General features: G+C 53.9%; 2 protein-coding genes across 23 annotated transcripts in view; one reads left to right on the top strand and one right to left on the bottom strand.

Moving 5' to 3' along the window:
• Positions 1-15,684, bottom strand: part of CRACR2A (calcium release activated channel regulator 2A) — a 165,754-nt gene that overhangs the window by 16,383 nt on the left and 133,687 nt on the right. For 10 of the 12 annotated variants that reach the window (XM_082352878.1, XM_082352884.1, XM_082352879.1 and 7 more), the window contains 5 exons: positions 14,029-14,135; positions 10,447-10,765; positions 6,483-6,615; positions 1,869-1,950; positions 1,651-1,765 (listed from right to left, as the gene is read on the bottom strand). In XM_082352878.1, the coding sequence (XP_082209004.1) occupies positions 1,651-1,765; positions 1,869-1,950; positions 6,483-6,615; positions 10,447-10,765; positions 14,029-14,135 (756 nt within the window). Of the gene's footprint in view, positions 1-1,650; positions 1,766-1,868; positions 1,951-6,482; positions 6,616-6,836; positions 8,126-10,446; positions 10,766-14,028; positions 14,136-15,684 lie in introns of those variants that run through there. The other 2 variants (XM_082352880.1, XM_082352881.1) reach the window with 2 other exon arrangements.
• On the top strand, positions 10,773-14,008 carry LOC309610270 (uncharacterized protein). Of its 11 annotated transcripts, XM_082352921.1 has the most exons (3): positions 10,773-11,148; positions 11,194-11,226; positions 11,263-14,008. In XM_082352921.1, exons 1-3 carry the CDS (start codon positions 10,951-10,953, stop codon positions 11,368-11,370), a joined length of 339 nt encoding a protein of 112 aa, XP_082209047.1. In that variant the 5' UTR covers positions 10,773-10,950; the 3' UTR covers positions 11,371-14,008. The 11 variants fall into 11 exon arrangements, with proteins under 11 accessions (XP_082209047.1, XP_082209043.1, XP_082209040.1 ...); XM_082352917.1 differs by having other exon boundaries at positions 10,773-11,298; positions 11,341-14,008; XM_082352914.1 differs by having other exon boundaries at positions 10,773-11,226.

Consider the following 15,684-nt stretch of genomic DNA (forward strand, 5'->3'; position numbering starts at 1 on the left):
TGGGCTGGGACGATGAAAATGTCCTTTGCAGGGAGCTCCACGCCCCCCCAGCAGCTGTTCCTGCCCGACACAACCTAGGAGTCAGTCTTTGCCGTGTATAATCTGTGGCAATTTCAGCCCTCTCCTTGGGTACAGCTTTTCAGGTTGATGGGGGAAGGGGCGCTGGGAACAGCTGGCCACCATTCACTTAATAATAAGGCTTCCGAACCCAAAGCCTGTTATTAAAGCTCCCCCTCCACCCTCCCTTCTCCCGGCAAGGCGAAACACTGGGAGTGCTATGGAAATTCAAGGTGCGCCACAAACATCAAGCGCTGATTATTTTCAGTTCCCCTCCGATCCAAGAAGGTGTCAAGTTTTAATCTATCACCTGACGTCTCTGATGGCTGGTTGCCAAGGCATAACGACTTCGCTTTTCAAGAATCTTGAGAACAACTGCATTTAGGATGCCACGGCTCTGTATCCTCAACACACAACCCCACGTGACACACCTGCTCGCAGAACCCTGGGGCCGCTGCATCGGTGCATCACACTGAGTCCTCCAGAGCGCGTGGCGCGGGCTGGGCACGTGGGTCGTGCCCCGCAAATTCTTGGTGAAGGAACACAAACATCTTTGAAAAGGATTTAGAATCTTGCTTCTCAAAGTGTGGTCCCTGGACCAGCAGCATTGGCTTGTTAGAACTTGTTAGAAATGCAGAATCTCAGGCCCCAGCCCACACCTGCTGACCCAGGATCTGTATTTTAACCAGGTCTCCAGGAGATGTTTCATGCATCTTAGAGTTTGAGAAGCACTTGTTTAGGCTGGAAACCATCGTGGCTGAGAAACAAAACCACCTGGGGGACTTTTGCTTTTTTTGGTTTTTTTGTTTTTTGGATTTCTAGGACCTGAATCATTCTCTTTGGGCCCTGGTGTCTGTTTTGTTTGAAAGCTTCACAAGTGATCCTGATGTTCATCTAAGTTTGGAATCATCATTTAAAATTTACCTGTACCTTCTGCAAAAATTTTAAAGCAGGAAAACGCAAACTACAAATTATACAGAGGAGCCCCATCCGCATATGGATAATCTGAGTTAACCACAGACGGATCTGCCATCTCAGCTTCCACTGGGGAGTGGCTCAGGCGATGCTTCTCGGCCCTACCCCGGGCAGGAACAGGCCAGTCACGCAGTGCTCGACCCAGCTTTCTGCAGAATGGCCAAACTCATGCTTCAAGCTGCAATGATGACCCCCTGACATTTCTTCACCTCCACCACCACCTTCAAATTCAACCAGACGTTTCACTTCCTGGCTAGATCCCAGGCTCTCTGCAAAACAGGGGCCTTAGAAACTACAGCTCCCTACTAATGGCAGAAAGCGTAGTTCTGTAAGTTTCTCTCCATCCATCCCTACTAATCCCAGACTATTTGCATTGCCTCTTCCCAGCTCTAGTATACAGTCGTCCCTCCCTATCTGCCCTCCCCCCATGAGGGCAGGGACCGCACCTCTCGTGTTCACCTTTGGGTCCCCAGTAACCAGCCTGGTGCCGGGCACTTGGGTGGACTGACGCATGGACGCCTGAACCGGTTTCTTCCCGGAGAAGGTGGGGTGTGAGTCAGGTGTCCAGAGAGGGCAGCGGGCCCAGGAAGAGGGGCCGCCCGGAGGCCCCCAGCTCACCTCCACGCTGCTCAGCCACGGCCGCACGGCCACGAAGGACTGTCTGGCTGTGAGATCGTACATGACGACGACGCCGTCGGCCTTGCGGAAGAACTGCCGGGTGATGCAGCGATACCTGCGCGAAGGGCCGGGTCACGTGCGCGGCCTCCTCTGCCGCCACAGCCCGCCCCCGCGGGGAGAGGAGAGGCGGGGTTACCGGGGAGGAGGGGGGTCCTCACCTCTCCTGCCCCGCCGTGTCCCACAGCTGCAGGGCCACTCGCGAGTCGTCCACGCGCACGGTCTTCACGCGGTAATCGATGCCTGCGGGGGGAGCCGAGCATCATGTCCAAGTCCGGAAGCCACGCCCCAGCCTGGAATCCCATCAGCCCGAGGGGCGGCCCTCCCCCTGCATCTCCTGACAGGTGATGTGGGCCGGGACAGAGCATTGGGCGGGGAGGCCCAGGACCTAGGTTCTGGTCCTGTCTCTGCCGCTGACCGGCTGTGGGACCTTGATCCAGTCACGGAGCCTCTCTGAACCGCAGGCTTTTCACTGCAGTGTAATCCAGACCCTCTTTAGGGATCAAATGAGATCACATACGGAAAAGCAATCTACCAACGCAAAGAATCATCATTTACTCCCTCCTTGGGAAGATGGAGCAACAGAAAGACTGTCCTCAGATTCCTTCCTCCCTCCCTCCCTCCCTTTTCTTCTTTCTCCCTAGAACCCTTTTCAAAGTTCCCATAGTAAAATCCGAATATCCCTGGGGGATGGATCACACTTTCAGACTTCCATTGTGGTAATGAGAAGGTAGGTGGAGGAGAGGAGCAGGAGGGGAGGGCTTGGCAGGTGGAGGGAGGGACGGAAGAGAAGAAAAGGGGTGGGGGAGGGAATCAGAGGCAAATCCTCCTTAGAGATGGAATCAGAGCTCCTAATCCCAGCCATCAGGCCACTTGCAATCCTCCCTCTGAAGCTGTGACCCTACCTGGAGTCATGGATCCCAGAGAGAGGGTGCAGGGCAGGGAGATGTACTGTGGACCCCACAGCAGCCCTCAGACAGAGGACCTAAATGTAGGTGCTTTGATAAGAAACATTCCTCCCTCCTACACCCTGTGAGAATGTTCACAGATGCTCAACCAGGTTTTAAAACGTTTTTCCCCCTTAAGGCATCAGATCTTGGAACCAGAGGGCATCCCCTCCCAACCTCTAAAAGGCCCAGCCTCTGGGGTCCTTACTCTGGAGGGCTCAGGGGACAGCAACAGCAGCCTGGCCAGATAGAGACAGACAGACAGACAACAAAGAGGCAGTTGATGGAAAAGGGCATCCCTTCCACGGTCTCCAGGCAAAGGCGAGTGTGTGAGGGGCCGGGCAGGGGAGGAGAGATGGGAGGGTCATCTGCTCCTACAATGTTAGCAGGACTACAGAAGCCCTGGGCTCACAGAAGAGAGTCAGAGAGAGGATGCGCGTGTCTGGGTAATGAAAAGAGGGACGTGTCCCATTGGTAGAATGCTTGGTATCCCCAGTTTCCATGTGCCATCTCTTCCTCTTCACCGCGCTTCCCTGGGACATCCACGTGCGGGTTGCTATCTGCACACACACGCGCGCACACACACGTACCCATACTCACACGTGCACACACGTGCACCCCCCTTCTCTTCCCAAACCATAGAAGGATAAGGAAGCAGGAGCCCAGCCTTGCCCAAGCTGGTCAGCAGCCTCAGCGAGTTGCAAACCCAGTTCTGAGGCTCACTGCTCTTTTCATAGCAGTACCCTGGGCACGGGGCCCCTGGCAGCTTCGTTTCACCTAGAAAGTCCAAGGCTAAATGCTCCCATCAGAACAGATGGGAACCGAGGGACTTCTGAGACGCCCGCTGCACCCGTTCCAGCGGTCCGGGAGCCCAGACCCCACGTTCCTGCCTCAGTCCTGCCTCTGACCAGCTGTGTGACCTTGACGACATGACTTCACCCCATCGGGGGGGCTTCGCTTTCCCCATCTGTAAACTGAGGCGTGACGGGGGTGCTGGAGGGAAGTTGGGTGTCCATGATTTTACGTCCAGCTGTAGCGTTCAGCAAACATGTGGGGGTGACCCCCGACTTGCAACCCCAGTGGTTCCTGAGTGAGGACTGGACCTCGGGGGCCCCATCACCGTGGAGTGTACTGTGTGTGGGATGTGTGGGTCAGAGCTGTGGGTGATGGACCCCAGGAAGGGCGGCGTTCACCTTTCTGGACAGGACAGGTCATTCCAAGCAGGAGGGCTTGGGAGCGGGGAGTGCCAGCGAGATGTCCCGGAGGGGAAGCTCTCGGGATTTCTCTGTGGAGTCGAGGAGAGGGATGGAAACGGACTGGTGCCCAGGAGAGGGCAGAAGAAACACCTTGGGCCGCGGGCCGTGGTTTAAAGCAGGGCCATGAACCAAGGCGGGGCCTCGGGAAGAGCTCTGGACTCAGAGTCCGGGGTTCTAGAGCCTTGGCCGCTGGCAGCCACTCTTCTCATTGACAAAATGAGCTCCAACGTTCTGCAAGAGCCATCGTTTGACGTCTCCAGGACACCCGCAGGGCCCACACACCTGCTTTACAAGGGATCCGCTGGTGCTAAGGTGCGGAAGGCAGGGGCGCCCCAAGACAAACTGTTGCATCGTGGAAGCCACACCACGCACAAGCCGAAGGTGGAGGACAGGTCACGTGCTCATGAGGGGCTGGGCGATCAGGAAGGCCCTTCGGTGATGGAGGAGAGCTTTAAGGCACCACCGCGCCCCTGCTGGTGCTGTGCTGAGGGTCCAGGGCTGCTCTGCTTGACAGGGGTTGGCCTGCTTGAGCCCAGGACTCGGTGGCTCATCTGTGTCTTTAAAGGGAGCATCTTCCAGGCGGCTGGTGTGACATCAGCTCCCTGACACGTGTGCCGGGGAGGCTAATTCCAGCTGCTGCTCTGGCTCGTTTTGCACAGCTCGATGAAGGGCGTTCCAGATTTGGAAACTTTGATATTTTTCCCCTTCCTAAATTGTAGGTGTTTCCATAATTGGCCTCCTGGGGAGTGCAAATTAGTCTGATTTTCTCTTTTTCAGAGCTTTCCATCTCGGGGGCACCAGTTGGAGGTGTAAGCAGACCCCGATTCCCTGATTTTACCAACAGGAGAGGCACCATGTGCACCGCCGGAGGGCCGCCCCTGGGGGCTGCGGCATCCTTCCCCTGCTCCCACAGCCTGTGCCCGAGCTGTGACCTCAGGGGTGGTTCTGTGGCCACCCCATGGAACGCTCCAGGGCGGGCCAGTCCAGCTCTGCAGCCGCTGCTTCCTGCGTCACCACACTCGGCACACGGGGGTCACTCCTAGCATCCCTTCCGGCCGCACGAGGCCAGGCTCTTCTGGGCCGTCTTCCCATCAGAGTCCCGATTCTTCACCTTGGGATGCGCCCAGTCTCTGGGTGGGATGGGGCGGGGGGTGGGGCATGAGGGGGCTCCGGATTTGGAAACTGCAAAGGCTCAGCAGTAAGAACAGGGTGCCTACAGTCGTGGGAAGAGACCCATCTGTAGGAAGAAAGTTGGAAGGAAGGGCCCGTTCAGGTTACCCTGGAGGAAGAGACCAGACTCTCCCCAGGCAGGCTCTGGGGCAGGAAAGTTTGTCTCGGATTGTCTTGGAGGGCCAGCCTGTGAGACCTCCAGGGGTCAGAGGTGGTCTGGACAGAGCCCTGGGCTTGGAAGCAGTCTTGGCTGGCCCGGTTCAGATCTCTCATTTTTTTCAGGTGAGGAAAGACTGAAGCCGAAAAGGAAACACCTTCTCCCGAGGTCACACAGCTGATCAGTGGCAGAGCTGAGATGAAGGTCCGGGACTTCCGATGCCCCATTGGACCTTAGCAGCCTCCCCTGCCTGTGCCAGCCTCTGCCCGCCTCCTGTGGCAGAAATTGGGCTCTGAGCACGCACAGCACAATACTGTTAGGGAGACAGTGGGCTGGGACAGCAGGGGTGCATGTGGGGTTGGGTCGGGACCAGTATCAGCACCAACCAGCTGATGGGAATGAGGACCCGCCTCTGGACCTCTCTGGGCCTCAGTGTCTTGGTCTGTCCATTGGGCTGATAGCAATGCTTGCCTTTCAGGGTTGTTGGGAAGACAGATGGAAATGATAAATATCAAAACCCATGGGAAATATTCAGATCATATCAATGTATTTTTAATATAATTGACCTAGCGTGGTTAAATGGCACATAGAAGGCACCCAAAGGATTCATTGTGTTTTTTGCTCGAGTGATTCACCTTGGTAGAAACTAAAAGGTCAATATGCCCTTGGGTCTTAACCACATACTCCAATGCAAGGAGCACCTCTGGGTGAAGGGGCAAAGGCTCCTATCTAAATACAGAATTGCCCGAGATAGTAATGGAGGCGCATGAAGCCCTGATCAGCTATTAGTGGCTGAGCTTAACGAGTGTCCACGATGGACTCCCGCTGTCACGCAGCAGGCCCGGGATGCAGGAGGAGGAAGCCTGATGGGTAAAAGAAGCCCCCACGGCACTGTCCTCCATCCTGCCCGTCTACACGAGTGTGCATGCACGCACGCACACACACACACACACACACACACACACACACACAGAGAAAGTGGGGAAGGGATGACTGAAGACAGACAGGCTCAGAGAGGGGACAAAGGGCCAGAAGTCCACCTTTGCCAACTTCAGAGCCCCTCATCTTGGGCATAGGAACCGTTTGTGGTCCCATCCCCGTGGAGCACCAGGCAGAGGGGGGCCTCACCTACCAGCCAAGCCTTCGGCCCCTCCCACGGGACTCCAAGTCCCTCCCTGGGCACCCTTCTCACAGCCGCCCCTTCCCAGAGGTGGGCTGGGGTCCAGCCCAGGGCCGAGAACTCACCCACGGTGGCCGCTGAACCCGGGGAGAAACTGCCGTCGCAGAACCGGCTCAGGAAGGACGTCTTCCCCACGGAGGAATTGCCCACAAACACGATCTTGAAGAGCCGGTCTGGGGTGGACACAGAACCTTCCTCCTGTGGAAGACAGACAGTAGGGTCAAATGCTGGGACGGCCGCCTGCCACCCCTGCCCCTGACCTGTCCCTGCGGTGTCCAGGGAGGGGCCCGCAACCAGCACCGGGGAGGCTGCTCGGGCCTTGGATGCGGGAAGCTTCGGGCTTGGGGCACCGAGGCTCCTTCCAGCTTCAGCAGCGGGAAGAGAGACCTTCATTCCACCACCACTGTTGCCCACGTGCTGCGCCGCAGGCCCTGTGCTGGGCCGGGTGTGTGGTGGAGGGAAGGCGGCCACGTGTACAGATAGTCACGGCACGATGTTCCCAGTGCCCAGAGCACGGACGAGGAGTCAAGGGTCTCGGGGTGCGGGGGGCTCTGGGCTGGGGCTTAAGGGGGAAGCAGAGATTCTCTGCAAGGGGGGGTGTGGGGAGGACAAGGTGGGGTGTTTGCAGGGGAAGGGGAGAGAGAAAAAGACGGCTTGTCTATAACTCGGGGGCAGACGCATCCCAGGCTGGGGTCGGGCCTCTCGTTTCTGCCCCGTCACTGAAAGCCCGGACCGGAGGGAGGACACGCTCGCCTCCCTGCGTGCTGCCCTTCTGTCCCAGCTCACCTTCCATCTAGGGTCCCTGCCTGCCCTGGAAATAAGGCAAGACAGCCTCCACTCAGTAGCTTGGGAAATCCCAAGATGCCAGGCTACAGGAAGAACTTTCCAGAACACAGTCATGGTGCTGCTTCTCCAGCCAGCAGCGGAAGAGACTGGGAGCTGGCCTGCCTGTTACTCTGGCATGCTACAGCCCAGCGGGAAATGGACTTGCTCCAGGATGCTGGGTGAGTGAGAGGCAGAGTGAAGACCAGCACAGGGTCCTTTCTCCGAATGGTCATTAAGTCCCGAAAGCCGCGCGCTCCCCCAAATCCTGCCTTCAGGCCCAGCCCAGCACTGCCAGGCCAGATGAGGAGGCTTGTTAGAATCTGTTTGGAAGTGGATTTGGGGGGAATTAGCTCCTCTCACTGAGCAAATACCATCGTGGAGGAGCAGCAGATATTAGCAGTACTTGAATTTCAGAGAAAAGCCATTAACAGCCTTTTGGGGAGAAATCAATTCCATGCTGTACTTAGGAGGGAATTCAAGGTCAATTACAGGAATTTAAACCCAACTTCAAAAAAAAAAAAAAGAGAGAAACCCACACTCAGAAACGCTGCCCTGGCCCCAGTCTCTTTGTTCCTGCAATGCACAAGCGCCACTCTCTGCCAGGCCTGTGCTCCATTCGTCCTTTGTTTGAGACTAAAGCTCAGCGCAGCCATTGGTCCACCCGAGGCCCGGGGACGGTGGGAGGAGCTGGTCTTGGCTGCAGAGGCAGTGGCTGACCTCGCTCTGCGCTCCCCTCACCCTGGCCCCCGCCCCCCGCAGGACGCTTATCCCGCAGACAGGATACGATGATCAACCCGGTGATGGTTCGGTTGGGGGAAGGACCCACCTCACAGGAGCAGCGAAGCTATTCCGGTTCTTGCCCTTAGCCTGGGGGACAATCCACCTGCCCGTGAACGACAGTGAGACAACAAAATTGTGGGGAGGGGTTGGAGAAAGTCTCCCTCCACTGGCAAGTCAGGGGATCTGCTCTCACCCTCCTTCCCACCACTGTTGTTGTTTTTTTTAAAAGCTTTAAAAAATGAAAGTAATATATACTGATTTCTAAAATTAGGAAACTTAGCAGAGGGGAAATTAATAACTATTCATAATTTACCCCCCAACCCTGAAATGGTCACTATTCCTATTTGGATGCATTTCTTCCAGGCTTCTTTCCTTTTTTTTTTTTTTAAAGAATAGCTCTTTATTTATTTATTTTTTGCATTTTAATTTTATTTATTTATTTATTTTTGGCTGTGTTGGGTCTTCTTTTCTGTGCGAGGGCTTTCCCTAGTTGCGGCAAGCGGGGGCCACTCTTCATCACGGTGCGCAGGCCTCTCACTGTCACGGCCTCTCTTGCTGCGGAGCACAGGCTCCAGACGCGCAGGCTCAGTAGTTGTGGCTCACGGGCCTAGTTGCTCCGCGGCACGTGGGATCTTCCCAGACCAGGGCTCGAACCCGTGTCCCCTGCATTAGCAGGCAGATTCTCAACCACTGCGCCACCAGGGAAGCCCCAGGCTTCTTTTTTTATATAGATGAATCAATATATGTTTTTTAAGAGAAATCTGATATACTATGTATACTTTATTTATATTATTATATATAATATAAATTTATGTATAATTTTCTATTTGTTCCTATGTTATTAAATTATATATAAATATTTCTGAGTCACTGAAGTTTTCCAAAAATGTGATTTTTAATAGCACTATATAACATTCTATTAAATTAATATAGTCTAATTTATGTCCCTATTGTTGTTTTTTCAATTATTTGCTCTTATGTACTTACATTCTTGAATTAAATTTTTGTCTGATTTTGGTTATTTCCTTAGGAAAGGTTGCTAGAAGTAGGAGGGCTGGTTCAAAGGAGGCGGACCTTTAAAGTTCTTGATTCCTATTATCAAACTACTTTCCCGAAAGCTGGTACCAATTGATGGCTCAGCGGCCTTGCAAGGGACCCTCTGTTGAGGTTGCTGTGTGACTGACTTCCAGCAGATGCATTTCCTCTCTGCTGCAGTTTCCGTCCCAGCTAAACGGCAGCGCATCTCGGTGCAGCCGGTGGGGATGCAGAGCGGTGGGTGAGAAGGCTGGGCTCCCATCACTGCGGGCTGGGTGGGCCTCCTCGCTCTGTGCTCTACTTCCCCACCTGCCTAAGGGGAGAACAGATCTCTGATGCCCCTCATCCGACAAATGCGAGGATCAGATGCCACGGCAGACACGGACGCTCAGCCTCTCCCTTCACCCCGTCTCCCGTGGACCTCTTAACACTTCTTTCACATTTGGGGGGCTATTGTGGGGTATTTAAAGCCCCATTTGTGCCCACTGCCAGCAAGTGTAGTCTGTGCACTTTTGGGGATGTACAAGGTGGTGTTGGAGGGATGCCCCACCCACCAAGGGCCCCACCCACCAAGTTCTCCCCCCTCCCTTGGCCCAGGGCCCTTCAGAGGAGTGGTCTGTAGGCATGAATCTTAATCCAGGCCCAAGAACGATAACCGAGGCCAAGAAGTCCCTGTGCAGGGGCTGGAGAGGGCTCGCTGGCACGCATGCTAACGCCATCACTCGGACCGCTCAGCTCTGAAGGCCGCCACAGGGTGAGGGAACTGTTCTAGAGGGTCCAGTGGCGGGCAGGGGGAGGGCTGCGGAGCCAGTTCCAAGGCCTGGGTCACAGACAAGGTGAGGAGCATCCGCAGTGATCCACAGGAGGATGGTCCCTGCGGCCTCCTTCTCCCGGAGAACTCAGCAGGGAGAGCTGGTGGGGGGCGCGGGGATGGAGGGTGGGAGTGGAGGGTCACACCGCCGGGAGGAGCAGGAGGCGAGCTGATTAGGAACCGAGGGAAAAGCGACGGTGCGCAGACTTCCCCAGCAGGGACTGGCCTGCAGGGAGCGGTTACAGAAAGGACCAGAAGAGGTACCATTTTTAAAGCATGTGACAGCTGACGCTAATTGCCCAGCAGAGGCTCTGTCCTACTCTATAAATGCAGAATCTGAATCCGAAAAAAACACATAGCGGCCAACAACAGAAGTTGTTAGGAGACTGTCTCCAGATCCCCGAGTCTCCATCATGACACTCGGCAGAGCAGAGAAGGGTGGTACCCGAGGGACATAAATTTGGTGCATCACCAGGCCTGCTGAGTCTGGCTTCCTGAGTGGCCTTGGGGCTCTTGGGCTCACACTCGAGGAACAAGGCACAGAGTGACCCACAAGCCAGCGTGGGATGCACCCTTACCTTAGACAGGGTTTCTTTTCCGACGGGCTGCCCTCGGGGAGATGCAGGCGTGAGTCCCAGAGGTCGGGACGGCCCGATTTGTCCCTCCACTCCCTGGTCGGAGGCCTCCCCTTCTTCCGGGCATTTGTCCAGTGGCTGCTCAAAGCCACCCCCCAGCAGCTGAGGCAGCGGGTCCTCTTCAATGGAGATGATTCTGCAGAGCGGCCGGGGGCTCAGACCCCCGGTCCCCGGCCCCTCTTCTGTAAGCGGGTACCCACTCAGGCCCAGGGAGCTTCTCCTCCTCAGGATGCCAAACACTTCTTCTTCCTCCTCTGACTGGCTGTTTTGGAGAAGAATGAAGATTGGGGAGAATATCATAAAATGTATCTGAATGGAAGCTGGGGGTCTGTGACAAACAGATAGTTGAGGAGCACACTTTTGGGGGGCCGAGGGGAGCCAAGAAAAGGAAAACCAGACCAAGCATTGCTTAGCTCATTCATTCAATGTCCTTATGATGAAGGTGAGATGAAGGTGAAGGTGATGATGAAGGTGAAGGTGGTAAAGGTGAAGGTGATGAAGGTGAAGGTGATGAAGGTGATGATGATGAAGGCGAAGGTGGTGAAGGTGATGATGAAGGTGAAGGGGATGATGATGAAGGTGAAGGTGGTGAAGGTGAAGGTGGTGAAGGTGAAGGTGATGAAGGTGATGATGATGAAGGCAAAGGTGGTGAAGGTGAAGGTGATGAAGGCGAAGGTGGTGAAGGTGAAGGTGATGATGAAGGTGAAGGGGACGATGCTGAAGGTGAAGGTGGTGAAGGTGAAGGTGAAGGTGATGAAGGTGAAGGTGATGAAGGTGAAGGGGATGATGATGAAGGTGAAGGTGAAGGTGATGAAGGTGAAAGGGATGATGATGAAGGTGAAGGGGATGCTGGCTCCCAGGTATTAAGCTAATGACAGCCAGCAGCAGATGCACACAGCCCCCGTCCTCGTGGAGCGCTTGGCTTAGCAGGGCTAGAGCAGTCATGACACACTCACTACACTGTTCCAGGTTGTGGGAAGTGCCACAAAGGAGAAGTAAAGGTGTGAAGAAAGGAGCAAAACAGATGTGGAAACAAAGCATCCCGGGTTAACAGTCGGTGGCCTTTGCCCTGGTCCCATGCCAGCCCTTACCAGCTGTGTGTCCCCAGGTAAGACGCCAACTCACCAGGCCTGTTTCCTCACCCTTCCGCCCTGCCCACCTCCCCAGTAAGCCAGTGCCTAAACCAGACCTGTTAGGGAAGCAGCCCTCGGGGATGCAGGTGAGGGGGACCACTGCTCTGGGAGGGACCCCGGCACGGCAAGCGTCCACCACCAGCTCAGGGTGGGAAGGAAGCCCTCCACCCGCTTCTCCTTCCTTCCTCCTTAGCATCAGGAGTGAGTGGCCTCAGAGGCCTGAGTGCACGTTTGCTTGCAGAAGCACCTGAGCATCCAGAACAAGGGGAAGCAGCAGGAGGTGTGCAGCAGTCGGGCACCAGACGTGGGTCCAGGGCACGGGCTGTGTCCCCAAGGTTTGCGAGCAAAGGCCCCACGGGCCCTCCTGGTGCGGCCCCTTCTCAGGCCTTTATGAACAAGTCAAGCTGAGGACTGTTTTACGGGGAGGAACTTGAGTCCAGAATCGAAACACACACACACACACACACACACACACACACACACACACACTCAAGAATTAGAAAATAGAGCAGGATGCGGGGGTGAGGCGAAAGTGGGCGAAGGACACAGAATATGCAGAACAGGGGAAGCCCCTTCACTTTGCCCCAACTCCCGTCCCCCGGCTTCTAGCATTTCTGGCCCCTAAGGACCAAAAACAGAAAAAAAAAAGAAAAAAATGCGAGTATCACTGTTCTGAACTCTGGACACTTCTGAAAGAGAAATTAAGGTATAGTGCTTGCTCACAAAAGTGCTGACTTAGTTTGGATCCCTTGATATAAAATAAAGGATTTGTAGCAATTCAAGGACTGTTACACTTATTTATAAAGTCAGCGTTTTACAGAAACTGTCATCTTTCCAACAAATTTCTTCTACATTCTGACGAGCCTGCTAAGTGCCTAGCCACTTTAGCACACAATTAGTGTTCCCATCTGCTTTCACTCTGCTCACACACACGAGTGCACACGTGTGAGCACGTGTTGTGAGCAAGTATGCACACGCACAGATGCAGAGCATGGCTTTTCAAAGGCCTTGCAACTAGAAAAGAAATGGACACTGAAATGACCCTAAATGAAGCGTTTCTTGGAAAAGCTTCTGACTTGGGAAATTCTCAAGCACTATTACGTTCTGGAATACCTTCCGCTTAGCATGACTAAGCTCCTTTTCGGTTTTGCCACCAAATGCTATGCACCAGCAGCAGAGAGCAGTCACCTCTGACAAGGTCTGCATGGGAATTCGGGGTTTGCAATTTATCGATTACTCATCAATTATCGTGTTTCCTCCACTCAATTATAAGCTCCATGAAAGCAGAGATGGGGTCTATTTTGTTCACCCCGTGTCCCCAGCACACGGCACTGAGTCTTGCACACAGCAGGCACTCAGTAATGGATATTAAGGGCAGGACTCATGTCTAATTGATATTTGGAGGCTTCACAGAACTCAGAGAATGTCAGGTACAGAGTAGGCAATCGGTCTCTGCTTGTTGGAAGCACATATTCCATTCCGAGGAACCAACAGGTGAACTGTTGCTGCAGGAATTTGGCTCCCATGTTGTGTCTCCTGGTTCAGCTGTTTAGAAGAGGAATCCACGATGGTCAGGTGCAAGGTCTTGACCCATCAGCGGATCGACATCCCCAGGTCACCTCCACTTGGCATACCTGTCTATGTCATGCTTGCTGTCCTCAGGGTCTCCTGGATGAGCAAATTCACACACTTTGTCCCGGGTTTGATACTTGGGGATCTGGCAGCCTCCACCTCTCTGTGGCCATCCATGGGATGAAGCACGCGCCCCAGAGAAGACAGGGCAGGGGTAGGGGCGGGAGGCTGGCGAGCCTCCTTCGGGGAGCAACGGGCCACCCCTCTGGGGACTTAAAGGCAATCGTGTGCTGTTCAACAACAACCAAGCATGTTATCCCTGAGTTAATTAAATATGAATTATTGAAAGGAGTCTGTCAGGTACAGGCCCCATTCTCATCTGTAAAGGACTTCAACGATTGGAGATTCCGTACTACACTCTAATTACCCTTCAGACTCATGCAGTCTTGTCCCTGGAAAACCGAGAGCATCCATCCTGCTCAACAGACAGCAGAGCCCGGCCCAGCACGCACTCCCTCCCTCTCTCTGAGCCCTCCTCCTCCCACCCCCTCTGTCCCTTGCTGATCTGCAGCCCCTCTTCAGCGCTCCCTGGCAGGCACCTGAGGCGGTGTCAGGAGACAACGGCCTGTCCTCAGTGCTTGCCCTGCAACTAGATGTCAGAACAGGAAGGCACGCGTCCTCCAAGATTCAAGGGGAGCGACAGTGGCTGTCCCCAGGCTTCCCGCCAGCGCCAATCTGCACTCAGCTTGGGCTCACAGCCTGCTCCCAACCTTGCAAGACCAAGGAACAGGCAATGAAGGAGCCCAGCGGGGTGCCTTACCTTCTGCGCACCCCTCTGCCGTCCACGTACTGGCTGATCACAGAGCCAGATCGCTGCTTCTGGCTCGCCTTGGAAGCAGCTGTGTTTGCCTTGGCTGCCTTGTCTTTCTGTAGAAACACAAAATGCCCTCAGATCCGCGCCTACTGATTTGTCCCAACGTTGGAGCGGAAAAGGGCTCAATTTCCCCACCTCATAGTTCAGGCTTGAAATAAAACTCTAAAGGAAGCAAGTGATGGCCTGGGCTCCCAGCTAGCCTTCACCCACTCTTTCCTTCTGCTGTCATCTCTCACCATAATTCCTCCATCTCCCGTCTAATAAGCTAATCAAAGTTTCGAGCCTGGGGTCTGCCAGGTTCCCCTTCCCAGGAGTAGTGATAATTTGCAAGAGGACAAGCTAAATGTGGGATGCATAGGAAAAATATTTATGGGCAGAAAAAACTCTGTGCATCTTTAAATCATACACACTCTTCAGTGGGGCTTCAATCCCTCTTTATTTCCAACCCCCCAGATAGGAGGATCAATGAACCCAGTGCCTTGTCCACAGCTACGAAGCTAGGACAGGGTATTTCAGATCTTTCGTGGAAGTAGGCTGGCTGTACGTAAATTGCTCCCGTATCTGCAATGGAGAGACTGGGAGGAGTGGGGGACTTACACCTGCCTCGCCAGGGCTCCCCTGACAGATGTCTTCCAGATAAGGGGTGGGGGTGGGGGTTAGATCACAGGAAGAATCTCTCATAAACCAGCCAGCGCCGTGGTTCCTAGGGATCCTTCCTGAAACAAGGAGGGGTTGCAGTGCTCCCAGGGCCCCCGAAGGTATGGCTGTCATCCCAACTTAATCTTTAATTGTGATTCGGCATGAACATGATTTTATCCCTCTTTCTTCTATTCCCCATGAGGGTTCTTATTCCCTTCATTCCATTCCCTTCTCAAAGCAGAATGAGTTTGGCAGGTGAAGGGAAGCGAGGTCAAGGGATTAGGGTGACATTTGTTAGGAAGTTTTAAAATAAATTCAGTGTTACTTCTTAAACAATTATAACCATTACCACCATCAAACAAACATGTGTAGGCTTAAGTCTTGCTCTGATAGTACACACAGGTGGGTGGCAGAGACATGTTGCTGACAGCCAGTGGTAGAAAAGACATTGTGATGTACAAGGTCCCTAAAGGATTTGCACTTATAAACTAGGTTGCACCGAATCCGGGGCAAACTAGCTGCCATGTACTGACCGCATTTAGGGCACTGAACAGCTGAGGGTCCAGCGCAAGACCTTCCTTTCCAAGAGTTTTTCACACACACAAAAATCCCTACAATATGGAAAAAAGGATAGAGATTCTCTTTCCTCATGTGATGATTGGGGTCATGGTCCAAGGAGGCTGATGATTTGCCCGAGGACACAAGTGAAATTCATGGTGCGATAATCCTGATAATCAGAATGTCACATCAATCCATCCTGCCCGCCTTTTTCTTCCCTTCAGAGCTTCCACAGCTACTGTCTAAAGGGGAGGATGTTAGGGGAATGAGAAATCCTAGATTCTGTTTAACGCAGCCGGAAGTGAAATTCTTTAAATAAATACAGGATTTTCGTGCTATTTGGGAAAGTATGTAAGTGTGGCACTCAGGTTCAGAGAAGCATGAGTCCCCATAGGGTAAAAAAAT

This window comes from Balaenoptera borealis (assembly GCF_965194805.1).
Source record: "Balaenoptera borealis genome assembly, chromosome: 13".
Lineage (NCBI taxonomy): Eukaryota > Metazoa > Chordata > Mammalia > Artiodactyla > Balaenopteridae > Balaenoptera > Balaenoptera borealis.

Excerpts from the sequence above, each read along its gene's own strand:
- LOC309610270 (XM_082352911.1), top strand. The coding sequence starts at position 10,951 with ATGAAGGTGAAGGTGATGATGAAGGTGAAGGTGGTAAAGGTGAAGGTG. Across the intron at positions 11,149-11,178 it reads TGATGATGATGAAGGCAAAG|GTGGTGAAGGTGAAGGTGAT; the intron begins GTGGTGAAGGTG and ends ATGAAGGCGAAG.